This window comes from Oncorhynchus keta, chromosome 10 (assembly GCF_023373465.1).
Source record: "Oncorhynchus keta strain PuntledgeMale-10-30-2019 chromosome 10, Oket_V2, whole genome shotgun sequence".
Taxonomy (NCBI): domain Eukaryota; kingdom Metazoa; phylum Chordata; class Actinopteri; order Salmoniformes; family Salmonidae; genus Oncorhynchus; species Oncorhynchus keta.
This window is the reverse complement of record NC_068430.1, coordinates 25,835,115-25,852,242: the sequence shown is the minus strand read 5'-3', so window position 1 is coordinate 25,852,242 and position 17,128 is coordinate 25,835,115. Positions and strand designations below refer to the sequence as shown.

General features: G+C 41.4%; 1 protein-coding gene and 1 long non-coding RNA gene across 3 annotated transcripts; one reads left to right on the top strand and one right to left on the bottom strand.

Moving 5' to 3' along the window:
• Window positions 1–3,634: 3,634 nt before the first annotated feature.
• LOC127932178 (uncharacterized) lies at window positions 3,635–7,889 on the bottom strand. 2 transcript variants are annotated; one of them, XR_008144430.1, is made up of 3 exons: window positions 7,733–7,889; window positions 7,498–7,629; window positions 3,635–4,018 (listed from the first exon to the last, which is right to left on the bottom strand). It is a non-coding gene; the product is annotated as an uncharacterized LOC127932178 (long non-coding RNA). The 2 variants fall into 2 exon arrangements; XR_008144431.1 differs by lacking the exon at window positions 3,635–4,018 and adding an exon at window positions 6,242–7,289.
• A 557-nt stretch (window positions 7,890–8,446) lies between these two features.
• On the top strand, window positions 8,447–16,646 carry LOC118388435 (interferon-induced GTP-binding protein Mx2). Its single transcript, XM_035777515.2, has 12 exons — window positions 8,447–8,733; window positions 9,747–9,884; window positions 10,061–10,215; window positions 10,516–10,654; window positions 10,780–10,978; window positions 13,880–13,958; window positions 14,076–14,198; window positions 14,283–14,421; window positions 14,736–14,894; window positions 15,404–15,480; window positions 15,908–16,192; window positions 16,292–16,646. The coding sequence occupies exons 1-12, from the start codon at window positions 8,544–8,546 to the stop codon at window positions 16,514–16,516; spliced, it is 1,908 nt and encodes a 635-aa protein (XP_035633408.1). The 5' UTR covers window positions 8,447–8,543; the 3' UTR covers window positions 16,517–16,646.
• Window positions 16,647–17,128: the final 482 nt, after the last annotated feature.

Sequence of the window (17,128 nt, the reverse complement as noted above, 5' to 3'; positions counted from 1 at the left end):
GTTGGACAAATCCATTCATGGTATGTTCTCTTTCTCTCTCTCAGACAGTTGCACAAAGAGTGTCTTAGGGGACATGGCCAGTATCCCTAATGGGCCAGGCTAACTCCAGCACAGAGGTACCTGAGTTACCTGATTCACCCCTTACCCTGCCCTGACCCAATGCCCCAGGTAGAGCACCACCTTTAAACACACCTCAGCTTGGTTACCATAGGGATGGGAGGATGGGCAATGAATGTCTGTCAGATTGTTGAGCAGAAACAGCCTTTCCCAGAGAGAGGCAGGCAGTTAAGTCTGTGGCCCTTTGTTTACCATTACCAGACTGAAGGAATTCTACTAGCAAACAAACAAACCTAATCCCAGACTTTATGTCTCAATAAAGAAAACGATCCGTATCCAGTAAACCTGAATGAGCAGACAGGAATCCCTGGGTAATGAGTCCAGCAGTCATCTGTCCCCAAGCTTTGGAATGAAAGGTATCTGGCTGAATGTATTAGTTTAACTTGGGAATCTAACAATGAGCATCTGACCTGACAACAGAGATTCCATATTGCTATTCTCAGGGAACAGAATTGACGTATTTAAGATGATCCAATCTGGAGCTCAGATTGACTATTACTTTGGCCCTAACAAACAGCACCTAAGCGGGCTTGGTCACAGTAAGGCTAATGTTTGCCTAAGAACACCTGTTGCCAAGTTACCTGTTCTACACTAAAGATTCCTGTTAATTTGGGTGGTTCAACATTAAACCAAAGAACACAAGTAAAATAGGATTTCAAGCATTAGTCAATACAGCTTCCAAGGTGTCAAACAGGTAAGTGAATCTATTGTACCATTACATGTTCAACTTTCTATACCAGTGTCCATGTCGGACTATGTGGGAGTGTGCCATTGCTATCAGTTTGCTATATGTTCCTGGTTCTATGAAACAGGGTTAAAGTGTCCAAACAGCTGTCCTCCATTGAAGGTAGGTACAGTATGGTCGCTGCCTCGTTGTCACTCAGCTACTGTAAGCTTATGTGTTTTTATTGCTGCATCTGAAATCAAACAATTGTTTGATTGGGGGTCTCTCTCTCTGTGCTGCTCTTTTTACAGCTCTTCCGGGTCAACAGAGGAGTGGTCAGGGAGATGTTACTCACCAAGTTTCAGGCTTTTACCAGGGCAAGAGGAGTTACTCACAGTTTCAGGCTTTTACCAGGGCAAGAGAAGTTACTCACAGTTTCAGGCTTTTACCAGGGCAAGAGAAGTTACTCACAGTTTCAGGCTTTTACCAGGGCAAGAGAAGTTACTCACAGTTTCAGGCTTTTACCAGGGCAAGAGAAGTTACTCACAGTTTCAGGCTTTTACCAGGGCAAGAGAATTTACTCACAGTTTCAGGCTTTTACCAGGGCAAGAGAAGTTACTCACAGTTTCAGGCTTTTACCAGGGTAATTACACTTAACACAAAATGTAAAGTGTTGGTCTCATGTTTCATGAGTTGAAATAAAAATCCCTGATATTTTCTATACACACAAAAATCGCATGGACAATTTCTCTCAAATGTTGTGGACACATTTGATTGCATCCCTGTTAGTGAGCATTTCTCTTTTGCCAAGGTAATGGCATATCAAAAAGCTGATTAAACAGCATGATCATTACACAGGTGCACCTTGTTCTGGTGAGAATAAAAGGACATTCTAAAATGTGCAGTTTTGTCATGTCTCAAGTTTTGAGGGAGCATGCAATTGGCATGCTGACTGCAGGAAGAATTTAAGAGAGAATTGAATGTTAATTTATCCACCATAAGCCGCCTCCAATGTCCTTTTACAGAATTTGGCAATACGTACAACTGCAGTCCACGTGTATGCTGTCGTGTGGGCGAATGTTTTGCTGATGTTGTGAACAGAGTGCCCCATGGTGGCGTTTGGGTTATGGTATGAGCAGACATAAACTACGGACAACGAACACAATTGATTTTATTGATGGCAATTTGAATGCACATAAATATTGTGACGAGATCCTGAGGTCCATTGTGAGGTCCATTGTCCATATATTTTAATGTATCTGTGACCAACAAATGCATATCTGTATTCCCAGTCATAAGAAATCCATAGATAAAGGCCAAATGTATTTATTTCAGTTGACTGATTTGCTCATATGAAATGTAACAGTAAAATGGATGAAATTGTTACATGTTGCGTTAAGAAATTGAATGGTACGAATATGAAATGAAGGAAGAAAAGCTTTCCCAAAGAGAATGTGTCTGGAGAAATTCAAGAAACTGGTAAAAGCACTTTAGTGCAGTGAGAGTGAAGGGCTGTAGTCATGTGCCCTCTGTTTTCTTACCCCGTTAAAAGCATGTAACTGTGAGTAACTTCTCTTACCCTGGTAAAAGCCTGAAACTGTGTGAGTACATCTATACTGAACAAAAAATATTGACTCAAAAGAATGTGACTCCAGTTGAGCATCTGTATTTTCTCATCAGTTCAGACTACTATACTAAGTCTTAGGTCCATTCTAGCATGGTCATCGAGTGACTACCCTCTGACCACCATCATCATCAAGGCATCTGAGTGCCCTGCTGTGGTTGTGGAGGTGCACTGCATCTCTGGAGTTTTTTGGGGAGGGAAAAGGGAACACTGAGCTAGTAGCAAGGCCTTTCTGCCTAAATGCAGTGTGGTGCTGTATCTGTGCCTGACTCCCTGCTCCAACAGGCTGTGGCCATTAAGAACAGGACCAATGCACACCAGCCAAGAGGCGTTAACTCCTCTCTGCAATCTCTTCTCTTCACAAGACTGATGTCTCTCTCTGGATATCACTCTTTTATCCCAACACACCCTGACATCTGAGATTATGAATAGAATATGTATAGAATAGAACATGTATATTCTCCGATGTCAGGGTGTGTCTGTTTCAGGGTAAAATAATTATATCCAGAGAGACATCTGTGACAGTGTAAACACTGTAATGACTGGACAGAAACGTAGCAAATCATATAGGCCTAATCTCCTAAATTCACTCAAGGAACATCATTGATTTATTTACGACAGAGGGGGTTCCAGCATGTTCAATAATGTTAGCATTTTGTCATCTCTTGCACAGTCAAGAGTTGAAGCCAAAGTACAAGAGATTGATGATGAACTGGAGGAAGATAGGGAGAGGAGAATAGCACTCAAAGACGTTCTGCTCCTCATCATCAGCGTGTCTGTCACTTCAGATCTGCTGCCAGAGATCCGGACAGCTACACTGTAGTCTAGGTTACTACACAACCAACATACCCTACTGTATAAACAACATGCAGTATTTGCTCAATAGGTCCAAGACAGGCAAACATTAAAATAAATAAAGTTATAATGACAAAAGACTGCATTTTATGAAGCACTATGCTGCTTTACACAACAGAGACAAGACAGTGATATGCAGTCAGTTGATTGAGTGTGGTGCACGCACTAGTAAATTATGCTTCATCTCTATAGCTCATTAACTTGGCAATGTTCTTTCCTTTGAAGACACGGCATCTCAGTCAATTTCCAGGCAGCAGGGTGCTCCCAATTGTCTCTACAGTGTGACTCAATGGAACTGTCTTATAATGATATCAAGTGAATCATACAGCCACCCTCTCCCCCCCTCTTACTCAACAGAAGCAAATGCTATTCTAAAGCTATTCGGGGACAATAATGATATTCAGTGCCAGGGGTGGCTGATATATACTGAACATAAATATAAACGCAACATGTAACAATTTCAAAGATTTTACTGAGTCACATTTCATAGAAGGAAATCAGTCAATTTACATAAATTCATTAGGCCCTAATCTATAGACCCCAACACTTGGGAGCCAGGTCCACCCACTGTGGAGCCAGGCCCAGCCAATCATAATGAGTTTTTCCCCACAAAAGGACTTTATTACAGACAAAAATACTCCTCAGCACCCCTCCTCAGATGATCCTGCAGGTGAATAAGCGGGATGTGGATGTCCTGTGATGGCGTGGGTACACATGGTCTGCGGCTGTGAGGCCGGTTGGACGTACTGCCAAATTCTCTAAAACGATGATGGTAGAGAAACAAACATTCAGTTCTCTGGCAACAGCTCGGTTGGACATTCCTGCAGTCAGCATGCCAATTGCATTCGCCCTCAAAACTTGAGATATCTGTGGCGTTGTGTGACAAGACTGCACATTTTAGTGGCCTTTTATTGTCCCCAGCACAAGGTGCACCTGTGTAATGATCATGTTGTTTAATATGTCACACCTGAGGTGGATAGATTATCTTGGCAAATGAGAAATGATCACGAACAGGGATGTAAACACATTTGTGCACAACATTTGAAAGACAAGCTTTTTGGGCGTATGAAACATTTCTGAGATCTATTATTGCAGCTCATGAAACATGGGACCAACATTTTACAAATTGCGTTCCTATTTTAGTTCAGTATACATAAAAGTAATCCCTTTAAATAAATTAATGTTAATGAAACCTGTATGCCCTTAATGGGAATTTGTTTTGCACACGAGTCATGGACACAAAATCCATAAAAAGCAATGGACATGTATTTAATAGTTGATGAAAATACAACATTCAAGTATAAATACTATTTTTCATCCTTATACTGATTTGTCTACATACAAGACAACTTTAGACATCCAATTGCAAGATAGTACACTTTTCAGCAGCAGGACCTAAATTAAAGAATAAAAGGCTATGTATTTTCTTGATCACTATTTACATATATATTGTATCTGTTCCAGTCCAGGCTATTCTACTGATAGAAAAACCAGACTCGTCCCTTATTTATTGAGATAGGCACATCCAGAGGTATAAAAAGAGGACAGCCTACCTAAAAACCTGTTGGTTATTGCAGCCTGGTCTCATAGACTAGACGTAATATAGTACAAGTATATCCAGGCATCCTTTGTGCTGTTGTCTGTACCCAACAATGTTTGTACCATGTTTGGTGCTGCTACCATGTTGTGCTTTTGTCATGTTGTGTTGCTACCATATTTTTTGTCATTTTGTGTTGCTACCATGCTGTGTTGTCATGTGTTGCTGCCTTGCTATGTTGTTGTCTTAGGTCTCTTTATGTAGGGTTGTTTTTTTCTCTCTTATCGTGATGTGTGTTTTGTCCTATATTTTTATATTTTTATTTGTCCCAGCCCCCGTCCCCGCAGGAGGCCTTTTGCCTTTCGGTAGGCAGTCATTGTAAATAAGAATTTGTTCTCAACTGACTTGCCTATTTAAATAAAGGTTAAGTGAAATTAAAATAAAAGACTCTCAAATTATTATGATATGTTACGTTTGGTATGGTTCTAACAGTTGGTAAGCACTAAATCCAACGCCGCTAATAGAAGAAAGGATTTTTTTTGCACATTTAACAAATAAAACAGATGGCATACAAAATCAAACCAACTAGTGCGGTCCGTCTCCCAGACGGTCCTACTAGGTTCACTCATGCGCCAGTTGTCTTTGCTTGTGGATCTTCTCTTGACCACACAGGGTGGGTCAACTCCCATCACATGTTGTAAGCCTGGATTATCCTGCAGTATGAGCCTCTTTCCCAGTGAGGGGGCCTCCCTGTCTTCCTATCCTAAACTGAGTTAGCAGTGGTGCTCTCACTTTATCAACCCGGGTCACCCCTCTTGGTCTATCCCTGCTTGCCACATAAATTAGCTCACTTCTTTCTACTGTTAACACTGCGGGTCATTTGTGACACGGTACACTACATGTCAGAGGGGGCTATTTTTGTGTACAACACCAACGAGCAATCTAATATTTATTTATATTCCGCTCTGTACTATTTTGGCGTGGCCTGGCTCTTACTTCGTGTTATCTCTCTGTTCACGCTGGATACGTTCAGCCACGGGGTTAAACCATTTTTTATAAACGCAGCATAATCTCAGACACTCCTGCTAGCGGCTGGTCCTCTCTTTCTAGTTGACCGGAAAACACCCTTATGTGTGAGTCACATTCGTTAAGTCCTGGGTATAGGATTTCAACTAAAATACATTTCTTGAAATCAATTATTTCGTCTGAGTAAGGACAAACTATAGATACTTAGTACTCCTTTTGTGTGCTTTTTACACAGTTACCCTCGAGCTCCCCTGTGGTTTCCTGTTCCGAGCCCACTATATGGTCTGGCAGCAAGCCACCCAAGGTGAATCCCTTGAGCCTACAGTTGTTATAATGCTACTTTTCTTCTTTAGCGCTTTATTCAACAAATAATTGAACTACTAATGAAAACCAGTAACACTTCGGGTTTGGTTCCACAGCTTCACAATTTATGGAGACATTTAGAGACATTGCGTTTAACCTATTTCAGCATGAGCTGTTGCCTCTCGAGCAGTGAGTAGGCATTCTGGTCAGGATCAGGTGACTTGCTGATGAGCCTTTCATGCGGACCTTTCAGCTTCGGCCCGAGAGCAATTTCTGCAGGTGTGAAACCTGTTGACTCCTGCCAGGCAGTGTTGATGGAGAAGCGGAACTCAGGCAACCAGCTGTCCCAAGTGTTGTGCTTGTCCTTCACGAAGGTTGTGATCATGGTCTTCAATGTGCGATTGATGCGTTCTGACAGATTTGTTTGTGGATGGTACAGTGTAGTGAGCTTTTGGACAACACCCCATTGCTGGCAAACCTGTTTGAGAAGAATGGAGGTGAACTGTGCTCCTCTGTCCGAGACGAGATATGCTGGCGTTCCCCATCTGGTGAATATTTCATCAGTGAGAATGGAGGCTATCTTCGAGGTCTTCGCCTCTCGCATGGGGAACAATTCAACCCATTTGCTACAATAGTCAAGGGCCCATGATATCCAGTCCCAGCATGCTTCTGCCTCCCAAACCGGGGTGCAGGAGAGAGTATCCGGAACAATGTTGCACTGTCCTTTTCTGTAGGTGACATGGAAGTCAAAATGTAGTATTATCATCCATCTATCAGTCTTGAACTGGGCTTTGGATGGTGGAACACCCAGGCCAGGGCTGAGTAGTCAGTAATGACCTCGAATTTCCTCCCTTCATGAAAAGACTGCCACTTTTCCACCGCCCAAATGACTGCTAGGCACTCTCGCTCAGAGACAAGAGTAATTATTCTCGGTAGAGTTCAACAGTCTTGATCCATAGGCGATAACTCACTCATTGCCATCAATCTCTTGTCAAAACAGCACCAGGTCCGATGTCACTGGCATCTGTTTGTACTTTGGGCAGGCAGAAGCCATGGGAGAGTACCATTGGTGCTTTGGTTAGGGCCTCTTTCAAGTCTTCAAAAGCCCAAGACACATCCTTCTTCTTCAGAGCATTGAGGGGAGCAGAGCAGTTGTATTCATACTGAAACTCAAGATCAAGCAAGATCAAGCTCAAAATGGCACTCGAAGAAATGGCAGCAGTTTTACGGGCGCCCAACCAATTTTGCGATTATGTGTGTGTGTGTGTGGGGGGGGGTTGCGTTATTTGTAACTTATTTTGTACATAATGTTTCTGCAAACATATCTCATGGCAAATAGAGCTTCTGGATATCAGGACAGCGATCACTCACCTTGGATTAGACAAAGATTTTTTCTCCAACAAGGAGGACGCACAAGACATTCTCCAAACAACCCTAAGGGCCGATATCCCCGTTATTTGCAAGAGGAAGTATAGAGAATAAAGCTGGATGCCTGGTCAGGACCTGGAGAAGGCGAGTGGGAAAGCTGCCATTACCGTCAATACTACTCACCAACATGCAATCATTGGACAATAAATTAGACAAGGTACGATCATGAATATCCTACCAATGGGACATCAAAAACTGCTGGCTGAAGGACTGGACCAAGGTGCAGCATGGTAAGCATACATTTTTTTCTTTATTCAAAATGACTCCGACAAATGAAGACCATAAACCAAACCGTGACGCTTTGTGCTATGTGCTCTGAACAAAGGCAAAGTTAACTTCCCACAAAACAAGTGGGGGAAAAGGGTACCTAAGTATGGTTCTCAATCAGAGACAACGATAGACAGCTGTCCCTGATTGAGAACCATACCAAGCCAAGACCTAGAAATACAAAACATAGAAAAAAAGGACATAGAATGCCCACATTAGTCACACCCTGGCCTAACCAAAATAGAGAATAAAAAGCCTCTCTATGGCAAGGGCGTGACAGCTGGGATATATAAGCCTTTTCATGACTGCATAGGAGAAATATGTTAATTCAGTATACATCACATTATCCCACTGGTCACAATTGTGACGACCATAAAAGACACTTTTTGTTACCTACATTTCCATTAAAACTAAAAAAATATATGATTGATTATTTCAAAGGCTTACTAATGACACAAGATTTGGATAGACTCCCGCGTCTGTCCGGTGCGAACTTTAGCATCAGTTCGAGGTCGCTCTACACCTGCACCCCCAGAGGAAATTTGAAAAAATGTATGTAAAATCCAGTGAGATGAAACTCAGGTTACCTCGGTGTTGAAGAACTGAAAGTGAAACTCTATTATGGTTAAGAATCGTTTCCCGGGGATTACTCTTTCTACAGATCCTATACAGTCAGTAGTCAGTTGCAGTGTATTAACCGTTTAAAAAAAAAATCTCAAATCATGAATTATACGCTGAACCAACATTATGAGGAGAAGGTGCGTCCTAGTATTGACCTCATCGACTCTCTACGCTCCCTTGGCGTAGAGAAGGACCTTGCGCTGCCAGCCATCGCCGTGATAGGGGACCAGAGTTCGGGAAAGAGCTCCGTGCTGGAGGCGCTGTCTGGGGTGGCTTTGCCAAGGGGTAGTGGTGAGTGATAATTCATGAACATTCTGTACGTGCATAATTTATCGTGTAGTTTATAGTGTTAACAGTGCTTGTAGTTGTTGTTTTTCTACGTAGTGTACATGTTGATAGTGTAAATTATGTGTTTATTGTGGCTTCATCATGTCAAATTCCTGGTAGGTACATGTTTATTTTTTTTAAACCTTTTTTTAACTAGGCAAGTCAGTTACGAACAAATTCTTATTTTCAATGACGTCTAGGCACAGTGGGTTAACTGCCTTGTTCAGTGGCAGAAGATAGATTTTTCTTAACCTTGTCAGCTCGGGAATTTGATATAGCAACCTCCAACGCTCTAACCACTAGGCTACCCTGCCGCCCCATGTAAATGTACTTGGCGAATAAAAGTTACTTAGATTCTGATGAAACAGGTGAGATGAGGGCAGTGGTTTTTAGAATATTGGTTCCGAAATAATATCATATTGGTGAGCCAACTGGTAAATGCGGAGGTTATTTTACTCAGTTATAAGGAATTCATATCACTTTACAAGGTCCCTTGTAACACCTAAAGATCTTGCAATTGTTTTAGATGCCATTCCCTCAGGTGTTGCTCTATTATTCAGGAACGTGTCAAGACCTGACCCTCAGAGCCTGCCTTCTATTGTCCCTTTTGACTCATCAGTAGGAAATATGTGTTTCTCTTTTGGTCTGAAGTCTGAATACTTATGTAAATAAGCTATTTCTGTTTTTTATTTTCAATGCATTTGCAAAAATGTCTAAAAACCTGTTTTCGCTTTGTCATTTGGGTTATTGTGTGTAGATTTCTGAGGATTTAAAAAAATGTAATTCATTTTAGTGTAAGGCTGTAACATATCAACACCGAAGGCACTGTAAGTTGATATTCTTTTTGTTCTTCTCTCTCTCACTCCTCTTCTTCCAATGAACTCTCTGACAGGGTGATGTATACGGGCTGTTTTTCTCTGGGTTTCTTGCAGAGTCATCTAATCTCTTTTACACTCCTCCTCTGTCAACTCTGACAGGTATTGTAACACGATGCCCTCTCGAGCTGAAGATGAAGAGGAAGAAAGAAGGAGAGGAATGGCATGGAAAAATCAGCTACCAACACCATGAGGAGGAGATTGAGGATCCCTCTGATGTGGAGAACAAAATTCGGAAAGGTGGGTGTGGTCACTGTCATTGACCCATTCTCATTACTTCAAGCGTCTAAACTGAGTCATTATTCTTCACTATAACATACTCTTTTCATGTATACCTAAAACCATTCAAAATATCATTAACTGTTAGTACAGTAAACTAGTTCTAAGGCACCTGTATTCTTATTCCCCCCCTCCAGCCCAGGATGAAATGGCAGGTGTGGGGGTGGGTATCAGTGATGACCTCATCAGCTTGGAGATTGGCTCCCCTGACATCCCAGACCTCACACTCATCGACTTGCCAGGCATCGCCCGGGTAGCTGTCAAGGGTCAACCTGAGAACATTGGGGAACAGGTACATACAGTACCTCCACCCCACCCCCAATGTTAGTGGGAATACACTGTTCATTTGTAATATATAATAATAATATATGCCATTTAGCAGACGCTTTTATCCAAAGCGACTTACAGTCATGTGTGCATACATTCTACGTATGGGTGGTCCCGGGAATCAAACCCACTACCCTGGCGTTACAAGCGCCATGCTCTACCAACTGTGCTACAGAAGGACCCCAGTTTTAGAGCAGAAGCCAAAATGACACGTATCCCCCCCACCACACTTTATGTACAGTATAATAATCTTTGGCATTTCCAGATTAAGATACTGATACGGAAGTTCATCACAAAGCAAGAAACAATCAACTTGGTGGTTGTGCCATGCAACGTTGACATTGCAACCACAGAGGCTTTGAAGATGGCACAAGAGGTGGACCCTCAAGGTGAAAGGACATTAGGTATTCCACCCTTTATTATTTACTCAACTATTATGAAGCAAGCTCTTGTGTAATGGTGATTATAAACCATGTTGACTTGTGTTGACTTTAATGAGTGAGATTTGTGTGTGTTTCCCATTGAACAGGCATCCTGACCAAGCCTGACCTGGTAGACAAAGGCACAGAGGAGACGGTGGTGGACATAGTTCATAATGAGGTTATCCACCTGAAAAAGGGCTACATGATAGTCAAGTGCAGGGGACAGAAAGAGATCATGGAGCGAGTCTCACTGACCGAGGCCACAGAGAGGGAGAAGGCTTTCTTCAAAGACCACGCTCATCTCAGGTTGGTCCTCTGGGTTGAAGTGTGCTTTAAGTCTGGTATACAGAGGGCTGACAATTAGTCATGAACATTCTGCGGCCAATTATTGCTCTTTACCCCACGAGATAACAAGATTTACCAAAGATTCCAGCCATCGAGCCAGACCATCTTAAGCATGAAACACACTGAGAATCTGAGACTGCCGATAGGTACTGATAACAGTATGAGGCCTTTCCTTCTCTTGCTAGAATAAAATTCGTACCTGCTGTGTACCAACCTGGTACCGATGAAACTGCAGTTTCTACTTGTAGAATTGCAATGCTCAGCTGTGGCCAACAGCTTGACTTTGAGCCAATCAGAGAGCACAGACCTCCACGTGGGGGAGGCGACTGGACCCTTACGAAGAACGATTGTAGTCAGAGTGCAGTATAACTTCAGTATGCTGCAAATACTGCGTTCAAAATAACCCCGTATTTTTACTGCAGTAATTTTTCAGTGCAGCTGCAGTTACAGTGCAGTACACTGCAGTTATTCTGTAACGACTGCGTCCAAAATACTGCAGTTACTGCACTTTTACTGCCGTTTCAAAACTGCTATAGTTTTTTGTGAGGGGAGTGACAAGAAAAAATAAAAAATAGGGTAATTTTTCCAGTCTCATCCACCCTTTTCATGAGAATTGTTCTTCAAGCACAAAAAACAAAGGAGTTTTGTTGTTGTTGTTAGGTTTGACAATGTGCACTAGCTTATTAGTTAGCTTCCTAACTGAGCAAGGCAGTCACACACACCTCATATGAAATTAAGGGAGTGGTAATAAGTGCAGCACAATGCACACAACACTAAATGCTTTACCAAGCTAGCTATCTGGCCACTATAGTCAGTAACATTATAATTAAATCACAATGGATATGTTTCCATGAAGCAGCTGCCTGTAGCTGGATGCCGAATATCAATGCAGTGTCATTACTTTACCTAGCTAGCACAACAGGTAGCGAGCGAATCATGCTAACAATTTAGCTAACGTTAGCCAGGTAGCTAAAAATGTATCTATGGGCACTATGCAATTATGTAGAGTGAATTAAAATATTGCTAGCTAGTTATCTAGCTGGTGCCATCTGGCTAGTATCAACAAGGGCTTTCTACAACAATAGCAACATTAGCGCAGCTAGCTATTGACTAGACCAGTGGTTCCCAAACTTTTTATAGTCCTGTACCCCTTCAAACATTCAACCTCCGGCTACGTACCCCCTCTAGCACCAGGGTCAGCGCACTCTCAAATGTTGTTTTTTTGCCATCATTGTAAGCCTGCCACACACACAATATGTTATACATTTATTAAACATAAGAATGAGTGTGAGTTTTTGTCACAACTCGACTCGTGGGAAGTGACAAAGAGCTTTTATAGGACCAGGGCACAAATAATAATAATCAATAATTTTTCTCTTTATTTCACCATCTTACATATAAAACCTTATTTGTTAATCGAAAATTGTGAACAACTCACCACAAGTTAATGAGAAGGGTGTGCTTGTAAGGATACACATAACTCTGCAATGTTGGGTTGTATTGGAGAGAGTCTCCGTCTTAAATAATTTTCCACACACAGTCTGTGCCTGTATTTCGTTTTCATGCTAGTGAGGGCCGAGAATCCACTCTCACATAGGTATGTGGTTGCAAAGGGCATCAGTGTCTTAACAGCACATTTTGCCAAGGCAAGATACTCTGAGCGCAGCCCAATCCAGAAATCTGGTGGTGGCTTCTGATTAAATTACATTTTCACAGAACCGCATGTTGAAATTTCGATGAGGCTCTCTTGTTCGCGTCTCGGTAAGTAGACTGGATGCAGGGCATAAAAGGGATAACGAGTCCAGTTTTTTGTGTCATCCGTTTCGGGAAAGTACCTGCGTAATTGCGCACCCAACTCACTCAGGTGTTTCTCTATATCACATTTGACATTGTCCATAAGCTTGAGTTCATTTGCACACAAACAAATCATAGAATGATGGAAAGACCTGTGTGTTGTCCTTGTTAATGCAGACAGAGAAGAGCTCCAACTTCTTAATCATAGCCTCAATTTTGTCCTGCACATTGAATATAGTTGCGGAGAGTCCTTGTAATCCTAGATTCAGATCATTGAGGCGAGAAAAAATATCACCCAGATAGACCAGTCGTGTGAGAAACTCGTCATCATGCAAGTGGTCAGTAAAGAAAACTTTAAGCTCGTCTCTCAATTCAAAATAACGTGTCAATACTTTGCCCCTTGATAACCAGCACACTTCTGTACATTGTAAAAGCGTTACATGGTCGCTGCCCATATCATTGCATTGTGCAGAAAACACATTAGAGTTCAGGGGCCTTGCTTTAACAAAGTTAAACTAGATGGTTTACTAGATGGTTTAATTCAATTTTTGGCAGTGAAATGAGGCTACTCAGGTGAGAAAAAAATCTTACCCAAATGTATAGCCCTGTTGGAAAATATAACTGTTTAAAAATGTGAAGAATTATATATATATTTTTGAATCAATCATTTTTATTTGGCGTACCCCCAACGGCATTGCGCATTGCGCATACCCCAGTTTGGGAATACCTGGACTAGACCATAAAGCAACACACACAGACATGCATTTCCAAGCAACACTATTGCCACCTTCTGGTTTGAGTTATTTGAACAATTCTGACTGGTTAATTACTTCAAGGTCTTTGCTGTGTGAGCACAAAAGAGATTGACTGTGACATTCTGTTCAGAGTTGCTAAGTATTGTTGACGGAAAACGTCTGACAATCCTACCGGTGTGTTTTTAGGCTGTCTCCCCTATAATTTTCAGATCTGTGTTGTTGTTGTTGTTGTTGTCTTATTGTCTGACAAATGCATCAACATTTTCTGAAAGGTTTGCATTGTGTTTTCACATTTTCTCTATCCTTTATGTAGCACACTTTACGATGAGGGGCATGCCACCATCCCTAAACTGGCGGAGAAATTAACTCTTGAACTAGTGCAACATATCGAGGTGAATTATTCTTACATTATGATGTCCCTGTACCTCTCTGGCTTTATGTGAATATACCGTGATTATTTGCAGGGTGTATTGTTATATGCTTGTTTGAATGTCTTTCTTTGTGTTTAGAAATCCATGCCTCGTCTAAAAGAGCAGATTGAGGAAAAGCTGGAGGAGACACGCACCGCTCTGGAGAAATGTGGTACCGGACCCCCTGAAGACCCAAAAGAACGGCTGTATTTTCTGATCGATGTGAGTCCCTGAAGCTCAAAGCAATCATAGTTCCTCATTCTTAGGATACACTGACACGTGATACTTCCTCTTTCCGTGTGGCAGAAAGTGACTTTGTTCACCCAGGATGCCATTAACCTGAGCACTGGGGAGGAGCTGAAAAGTGGAGACATCAATGTCTTCTCCACACTCAGAACAGAGTTCGGGAAATGGAAGGCACACGTGGATCGCTCTGGAAAGAACTGTGAGTACACAATTCTCATACACCAATCAAACATTGGCCATAAACACTGGGTCAGGAAGTTTGGGAACCGAGAGTTGCCATTTATGTCAACATTTTTTCTTTTCCTGTGTTATCCATCATCAAAATGTCAAATGTAGTGCCCAGATATTTCAAGACAAACAAAATATCATATCAAAGTTGTAGATTGTTAACATAGATGTATAAAAATAATGTAGCCTCATAGCATCTTTCTTGTGAATCTAAAATCACATTGAATGCTTACACTCACACGTTTAGGTTAAACAACAGGATAATGTGGATGCCTCATATTGCAGTTAAAAAGAAGATTGAAAAAGAAGTGGATGATTATGAGAAGACGTACCGTGGAAGGGAGCTCCCAGGGTTCATCAACTACAAGACCTTTGAGGTGATGGTGAAAGACCAGATCAAACAACTGGAGGAACCAGCAGTCAAGAAACTGAAGGAGATTTCAGGTATAGTATTGAGTACATAGATCTTTAAAAAAAAAAAAAAATTTTTTTTTTACTTATCCTGAAACCCAGTCATTGGGTTTGATTCAACCATGAAGCCACCAAAATGATTTACATCCAAGCATGTAGTCTATCTTTGAGTTTGGTAGTAGTTTTGAGTCCTACCGATGTCAGATCTTAGTTTGACCAGTATTGTCGCAGCAAAATGTTCCTGCAGTCCATAAGAAACACATAATATGACAAGTAACAAAATAGTGATACACTGATAAACAAGGACAGTCACAGAAATGTTAAATACAACAATATACAAACAATACAATTAAACAATGATGTGTGTGTATGCAATACCGTTAATATAACCTTGTGTTATTGTGTGTTTTCAGTGGATTTATGTAAATCATGAAGCTCATCTGCATTTCCTGCAGTGCAGGAAAATTATTAGCAACAAAAGAGTGATCAAATTAAGATCCTACATCTGTATGTATCACAGTGGTGTTTCTTCCCTTTTCTAGATGCTGCTAGGAAGGCGTTCATACTGCTGGCTCAGAACAGCTTCACAGGTTTCCCTATCCTTCTGAAAACAGCAAAGGTAACTGTTTTCATAACTGTTTCTATATACTTTCTATATACTTTATCATCATTAGTCATTTAGGTCAACATTGGATCATTCAGAGATCCTCACTGAACTTCTGGAGAGAATTTGCTGCACTGAAAGTAAAGGGGCTGAATAATTTAGCACGCCCAATTTTTCAGTTTTTGAATTGTTAAAAAAGTTTGAAATATCCAATAAATGTCGTTCCACTTCATGATTGTGTCCCACTTGTTGTTGATTCTTCACAAAAATAAGTGTGTTTTATATCTTTATGTTTGAAGCCTGAAATGTGGCAAACGGTCGCAAAGTTCAAGGGGGCCGAATACTTTCGCAAGGCACTGTATATTGCCACAGCTGGTCATCAAGTTAAACCTAAACAAGATGCGGAGATAACACATTGAATAACTCGTTTTTGGGCCTTCAGACTAAGATCGAGACCATCAAGCAGGAGAAGGAGTCTATGGCTGAGTCCACGTTGAGGACTCAGTTCAAGATGGAGCTGATAGTGTACACACAGGACAGCACCTACAGCTCCAGCCTGAAGAAGAGGAAGAGGGAGGAGGAAGAATTGGAGGAGGGAGAGTTAGTTAAAAATCATTTAGGGAGTCAGAAAGGGTTCTCTGTTGTCTCTGTAAGGAGTACTGTCAACGGCCTTGACACCCATGCTACCCTACGGGAGATGATGCTGCACCTCAAGTCCTATTATCATGTAAGTCAGGAGGATTTACAGCAGGCTACTGTTAAAAGAAGTTCATTGTCTCATGCCCAAGAGCTGATACACTCCTGTTCTTTTTTTTTTCTTTGACAGATTGCCAGTCAGCGTCTGGCTGATCAGATTCCCATGGTGATCCGCTACCTGGTGCTGCAGGAGTTTGCTTCCCAGCTGCAGAGGGAGATGCTTCAGACTCTGCAGGAGAAGGACAACATCGAGCAGCTGCTGAAGGAGGACATCGACATCGGCAGCAAGAGGGATGCACTGCAGCGCAAGCTCAAACGCCTGATGAAGGCATGCAACTATCTAGTGGAGTTCTAGTATGGACAGCTGCTTGTTAACATTTAAGATGGTCTTGTCTAACTTCAGATAGGTTGGTTAATGGAGGTAGGCATTGAGGTTTGGGGTAGATTCTGTTATCTAAGTTATAATAAAGTTACCATGCAGTCAAGTTCTTTGTTATCGTTTTTTTGATTATAATATTAAACTCAAATGCAGCTAGCCTACCTGGTGGAGTGGAAAGCTGCCTGATAGCATTTGGGAACAGAGAAGGAAGTGCAATCTTTTTATTAATAGGCAATGTATAATTTATTTCTGATATTTTCACTTGTGTTTTATAGTTTATATTTCTGAAAAAATATGTTTTATTATTTAACGTGCTTCCTCTTTATCATGTTTGGATGGGCCTGTGGGGATCACAGAACATCAACTTACCCACTGGGCAAAAACTGTTTGAATCAACATTGTTTCTACATTATTTCAGCCCTTGTGAAAAAATCCTATAGGATTAGTGATTTTTTTCAATAGAATCTCGTCACCTCTATCAGAATCCTTTTGGTATCCTATTAGAATCTATTGGAAATAAACAAGTAATTATATTGGATTCTATAGGATTCTCACAGTCCTATAGGATGTTGTGTCACCTGTATTAGA

Excerpts from the sequence above, each read along its gene's own strand:
- LOC118388435 (XM_035777515.2), top strand. The coding sequence starts at position 8,544 with ATGAATTATACGCTGAACCAACATTATGAGGAGAAGGTGCGTCCTAGT. Across the intron at positions 14,199-14,282 it reads GGCTGTATTTTCTGATCGAT|AAAGTGACTTTGTTCACCCA; the intron begins GTGAGTCCCTGA and ends TCCGTGTGGCAG. Across the intron at positions 14,895-15,403 it reads GAAACTGAAGGAGATTTCAG|ATGCTGCTAGGAAGGCGTTC; the intron begins GTATAGTATTGA and ends TCCCTTTTCTAG.